This window comes from Arachis ipaensis, chromosome B09 (assembly GCF_000816755.2).
Source record: "Arachis ipaensis cultivar K30076 chromosome B09, Araip1.1, whole genome shotgun sequence".
NCBI classification, from domain to species: Eukaryota; Viridiplantae; Streptophyta; class Magnoliopsida; order Fabales; family Fabaceae; genus Arachis; species Arachis ipaensis.
In genome coordinates this window covers 134,559,647-134,566,590 of record NC_029793.2, presented here as the reverse complement: position 1 = coordinate 134,566,590, position 6,944 = coordinate 134,559,647, and the positions used below count along the sequence as shown (strand labels likewise).

Genomic DNA, 6,944 nt, shown 5'->3' with positions numbered 1-6,944 from the left:
TATACATTTTATTATAAATTTTAATGTTTTTAGTTGCACACGTATTTTACCATACATCTTACGTTTTACTACATTTCTTGTTTATAGTTATTTTTTAGCAGCAACAAAAACCAAAAATTTAATATGTCTGTTGTTTTAAACTCAAACTAGTTATTAGATGCATATGAAACACAATTAGTTTTAATTTAATTGACACATTTGAAACATAGTTAGCTCCTTGTATTAAATATAATTTAATATTATAACCATACATTTTAAGCCCAAGTAGATTTGTATTTGTTATATTATGCGGATAAAATACCCTAAGATACTTAACATTATTTTAGTGTTGAACAAGTTATATCATATTAATTATTAAACTATATCTTTGGTGTATAATAGATATGGACAATACGTGGATTCTTAAGCCACGAGATAGCATAGAATATAGACGAGGACTTAATAAGTTCCTAAACTTTGCATTTGCGAATGCATAGTCGGATGACATGATAAAGTGTCAATGTCCTCAATGTGGGTATCAATTTATGAAAACAAGAGAGGATGCGTGTGAACACCTGTTGATAAAGCCCTTTTCCCCTGGATATACTTTGTGGTTGCGTCATGGTGAGAAACCAGCTGAGGAGAGCTCTATTTGCACACCGATAATTGAGAAACCTACAACCGAGGTGAATCCTACTTTTCAAATGGTGCGCGAGGCATTTAACTTCACAATGCCTCATGGAAGTGACGAGGCCACAACAGGCAAACCTGTAGAAGACGATGATTTGGAGTTGTCGTACTTGTACGATGGTCCAAGTCGCGAGGCACAGGATTTTACCGATCTTCTTGCGGATGGAGTGGAGGAATTATATCCCGGCTGCTCGAAATACTCAAAGTTGTCTTTCCTAGTGAAGCTTTATCATATTAAGTGTATGTGCGGTATGAGTGACAAGGCTATGTCGATGATTCTGGACTTATTACAGGATGCATTTGAGCAAGCCAAACTCCCGTCCACATTGTATGAAGCCAAAAAAACTATCCGAAAGTTAGGGATTGGATACAAAAAGATAAATGCATGCCCAAATGATTGCATGTTATATCGGGGTGATGATGAGGACGCGACCAAATGCAAGCAGTGTGGGACTTCACGATGGAAGCAAAAGACGCAAAAGGGTTCCGTTACAAAACTTAAAATACCTGTCAAGAAAAACGGAAAGCCTCTCCCAACAAAGACTCTCTGTTACTTTCCTCTTATACCACGACTGCAACGATTATTCATGTGTAGCAAAACTTCAACTGAGATGTTCTGGCATAAAGAGGCTGATTATAATTATGGGTACTTGAGGCATCCAAAGGATGCTGAAGCATGGAAAGAATTTGATGCAAAGTATCCATTTTTTCTAACGATCTGCGCAGTGTTCGTTTAGCTTTAGCTAGTGACGGATTTAATCCTTTCGACAATATGAGTACGAAGTATTCCATTTGGCCTGTGATTCTTATTCTGTACAATCTTCCTCCATGGCTTTTCATGAAACAGGCATCTTTTATACTATCTATGATTATTCCCGGTCCTAAAATGCTGGGTAATGACATAGATGTTTATTTGGATCCCTTGGTGGGTGAGTTGAAGCAACTCTGGGATGGCGTTGAAACTTATGATGCTAATAAGGGGACCACTTTCAAGATGCGTGCAGCGCTAATGTGGACTATTAGTGATTTTCGAGGGTTAGGAAATTTATCTGGGTAGAACACGTACAGTGGGTTAGCATGTCCCACTTGTAACGTGGACGCTAAGGCTCAGCAACTAACATTCAGTCAAAAATGGTGTTACATGGGCCATCGCTGCTTCTTGAATTAGGGCCATAAATATAGACTAGACCGGAATAGATTTGACGGACAAGCTGAAAGCAGAGATCCACTGAAGAAATATTCTGGAACAGATGTCTTAAGACAACAGTCTAACATGCAATTTTCATTTGGGAAGAACTCAACTTTGACAGCCAAAAGAAGACGCATTGGTGAAGATGCTGATGAAGATGACTCGTATTGGAAAAAGAGGAGTGTGTTCTTTGAACTCCCGTACTTGAAGGATCACATGTTGCGTCATAACCTTGACGTGATGCATATAGAGAAAAATATTTGTGAGAATGTGGTCTTCACTATCTTAAACGATAGCGTCAAATCAAAAGACAATCTTAAAGCTCGCAAAGATTTACAAAGCATGGGCATAAGGCCTGAATTGTGGCCGGACAAAGGTGGTAAATATCCTTCAGCAATTTTCACAATGTCGAATCCACAGAAGGATGTATTCCTGAAGACTCTACAGAACATGGTCTTTCCAGATGGTTACTCAAGCAATATTGCTCGTTGTGTTGACATTTGATAGTGTAAGTTGTATGGGTTGAAAAGTCATGACTGCCACATTCTAATGGAACAATTACTTCCGATTTTGGTAAAGAATGCATTGCCGAGTCTGGTGTCGACTGTGATTGCGAATTTGTCTTCATTTTTCCGAGAACTCTGTGGGGAAGCTATAAACCTTATGCAGCTTGGTGGCCTTCTAAATCATGTTGTGCAAACTCTGTGTCAAATGAAAATGATTTTTCCTCCATCCTTCTTCACTGTCATGGTTCACCTTACAGTGCATCTCGTTGATGAACTAAAACTTGGTGGCCCAGTACATTATCGGTGGATGTATCCAATAGAAAAGTTAGCTTGCTACTAAACGCCTTTAATACATTTATTTTGTCTCATTACATATATAATAAGCGTTATGTCGTATTTATGTAAAAGGTATCTAGGACGATTGAAACAATACATGCGTAACAAGGCACAAGCAGAAGACTCAATTGCAGAGGGCTATTTATCCGAGGAGATTTTAACATTCTGTTCCAGATATTTGGATAATTTTGAGACCAGAATCAACCGACCAGCGCGAGTTGATGATCAACCTGTTGATATTACAAACAATACAGGAAAAACTATGTTCCCAGAAATTGAAAAAGCTTCAGGGGCTGTTTCACATTTTGGACTAACCCCGATGGAAAAAGATCAGGCACATCGTCATGTGCTAGTCAATTGCGAAGCCATCGTTCTATTTATTGAGTAAGTATGCAGATGTACTTTTTAAGCACGATTATAACCCATTTCAAACAATCAGTCGTTGGACTAATTTCTTATTGTGTCATAAAGTACATTTAGGACAGAAACGAAGCAAAAATTACGGCATCAAACAAGGTCACAATCTAAGATAGACCGTGTTGTGCATGCAGAATTTCCTTGCTAGTTCAACCATGAGGTTGGTAGAAATTTAACCTGAACAACTTATTTGTGCCCTAGAATTATAATTTACAAATTCCAATGGTTTATACGAATGAACTCTAATTTATGGTGCCAGGTTCCAATGGACAGTACTATACATTCGAAAGAAATGAAGTTGCTGGCATGTGGTCCCATGCTTCAGGCAAGATATTTTGGGGTGTACAACGTCAATGGGTACAAGTTTAAAACTATCACAAAAGAAAATAGGCTGAAAACCCAAAATAGTGGAGTTTATATCTCATCCAATACAAGAAGTTATGCAAGCATGCGTGACAATAGAGTGGTTGTTGGTAGTGTTCCATATTATGGAAAAATTGTGGACATAATCGAATTGAACTACAGCTGCCATTTCACAGTGGTTTTGTTCAGATGTATTTGGGCTGATACAACTACGAGCAGAGGCATCAAACAAGACCATCTAGGCCTTACCATCGTTAATTTCACTCATCCGATTCACACCGGTGATCGAGAAGAGGATGAACCATACATATTGGCATCAAAAGCTCATTTCGTGTACTATGTATGTGATGAAGTAGATCAAGAATGAAGTGTAGTGGTTCATGTAAAACCACGAGACTTGTATGACATGGGAGGACAGAATGAAGAAGTTGAAGCTGCCTTTTCTCCACAGCCCAGGTTGAACATGTCAGCGGCAGGTGACATCAGTGATTTACAGTTTACAAGGGATGATGATATAGAGGACTTAATAGAAGATGTTTCTGATAACATCGATGATGTGGCATTGTGAAAATAGGAAAACGTGTACATCATGTATAGAGGATCTGTGTGTGTTTAATAAGTTTAACATTGTTTATGATGTACGCAGTTTGCTGGTTACATTACTATCTGTGTTTTCGTATTTGAATTAAGTTTTCATTTATTGTTGACTTTCATGAATACCACCAGTTTCTCATTTCTTCCAACGATTGTTGCTAGCAACAGTCAGTTTTCAAGGCTTTGTTGTTGTCACCATCATTGTTGTTGTTCTTAGTCTCCAATGAAAAAAATTATGGTATCGAGTAGATTGCGTTGAATTACAATATTGTTATCATTGACACAAATAGTCAACATAATTTGGTGTTGTAACAGGAGAAATGAAAACGGAGGATTTCTCATAATGCTGTGCAGGCACAACATTTGCTAATGAAATGGCTATGGCCTCTCCATTCTCTTCATTGGAACATGCAATTACGGTTGCTAGAGACATATGGTCCTGTTAGTTGAATGTTAGGTCTTGGTTGGAGGCTATATCAGGACGATCTTGTTCTAATGAATACTTGGAAACGACAAACAAAGCTACTGTGCAGGTTTGTTCATTAGCCATACCCTTAAAAACTTGAGTTAAACTATCTTTGAATAATAAGTAGTTTAAGTTGATATATGCTTACAACATTTAACCAATGATAGTTGTTACGTTCATGCTAAAATTTGTAAGAACTTCATGAATGGGGATCAATGTACGAGGAGAAATTTGGGTATGTTTTTGTTATATTTGTAGCTGGTAGGACACCTGAAGACATACTTGCTGAATTAAAGGTTAGAAATAAATTTCTAGCATAGAAAGTGAATCACGGAGACACAATATGCCTTACAAAAAAGACCATGAACTATACATTTTATTATGATGTAGATGCGCTTTAGTAACACACATGTTGTTGAGTTGGAGATTGCTTCAAAAGAGGAATTAAAGTATATAGAACGTTCTATTAGAGAGCTTCTTTCCTAGAAATCTGTCCAAACTACCGACGAAGGAGATGGTAATCGTTAATTTTGTATTTGTTAATGTTTAAAGTCCTCTTCCCATAATTCCGCAATTTTTTTCTTAATTACTACGTAATGACCTGGAAGTTATCATTTTCGTTTAAGTAGATTTATGTTGTTGGTTGCATGTTCATATTTTCAGTGTCAGCTGAATATTCAGGCAAAATAGTTGATGACACTCTAGATGGGTCAGACACTGATTCAGAAGACGATTTAGATGCTATCTCCTCCGATAGATATGACATCTCCAGGAATGTTGAACTCAAAAGGTTCCAGAAGAAGACAATGAAACTTTATACACCCAACATAGAGAAGATGACGTACATGCTGCAAAAAGGGGCTTCGATCTGAACAAGTTGCCATGGGGTTGAGATGACTTATCAGATCTTTTATTACGTCACTGCAGTAGATTTTTGACAGAGTATTTTTGGCCAGATCAATACGATGTTGATGAGAAATTTTGACTCAATACTTGTTTCTCTACTTTAGTAATTTTGATTTTTATGCTCTATTGAACTTTGTTTTGACTTTATGAATACAGACGTTCACTTGATTTTTTCTTTACCATTTATGCTTGAATACAAACTCAAAATGCGCTGATAGTACAAGAGAAAACCTGATTCGTAAATTTGTGCACATTATTAATTTATAAATATTTTTTTAATTAATGAATTATTTTTTACGTAACACAAAATCAAAAATTTATTTAATGCATTAAGTTGCAGTTTTGAAACATATTTTTCGTAAAAAAAATAGCGAGGACTAGAATAGATTTAACAAGGCAATGTTTAAACAAAAAAATGAAATTAAAAATAATATTGCAGCGTTCGGAAGAAAACCGCTGCAAAAAAGTATCTAAGCATATTCACCAAGTCGACATTTTGCGGCGGTTACAGCAAAACCGCTGCAAAATGAGAGCTTTTGGTAGTCTCTCCCAAATCCGCCAGAAGAGCCGCTGGCAGATAATATTTAGCAGCGGTTGAAAAAACTGCCACTAAATATCCGCCGCTATCTGCCGGTTTTCTTGTAGTGTTCATGGAAACATAAATCTTTTAGCGTTGATTTCTTGAGCTCCGTAACTCTAATAAAAAATCTAATCCGATAAAAGTGTTCGTATCTTCCTCCTCTACACGATAATGTCACTTTTGTTCGATAGAAGTTGACGGTGACGTAGTTCTCTTTTCCCTTGAGTTCGGCCAATTGGAGTTCTAAGAGGCACAGACGATTTCTGATGTTTTCTTCTTCAGTAGCTTGATCAAAAAGCTTCTCCAGCGTTTTCGTTGTTTTGATTTTGTACGGAGATAGGGTTTGATCATTTTATAATAATTAAGTGTGAATTTGATAAGTGAATATTAGTTTGATTGATTATTGTTGAGTTTGATTGAGTTTTATGTTGAATTTGGTTGAATTATTGTTATTTTTGAGATTATGGTTTGGCTTTTGTGGATTCAGCCCAGAACCAAACTGTTTTAAGTGAATTTTGGGGCTGGTTTATGTGAAAATACTGAAAAATATTGATGAGATTGGGTGGTTGAAAGATTAAATTAAAAGTTGTGAAAAATCGGTAATCGAAAAACTCGAAAATTGATTAAAATACAAGTAATATTTTGAAAGGAAAGGGCTAAGGGTTTCGGTTTTGGTATAAGAGGAAGAGTAGTACTTAAAATTTATTTTTGAAGGATAATATTGTATTTGTATATAAAAGTCGAGGTACAATTTGTAATTATATAAGTTTTTGAGTATTTTGGGTAATAAATAAAGTACTTGGGTAAAAATGGGTATTTTATACAAGTTCAAGGTTACTTTTGTAAATACTAAGATAAGTGGGGTTTTAAGTATAATTTTGTAAAAATATTGAGTTAAAAATAAAATATTTAAAAGTT

At 36.1% G+C, this 6,944-nt stretch overlaps 1 protein-coding gene across 1 annotated transcript; it reads left to right on the top strand.

The window, feature by feature from the left end:
• LOC107616415 lies at positions 525-1,406 on the top strand. Its single transcript, XM_016318375.1, has one exon. The coding sequence runs from the start codon at positions 525-527 to the stop codon at positions 1,404-1,406; it is 882 nt and encodes a 293-aa protein (XP_016173861.1).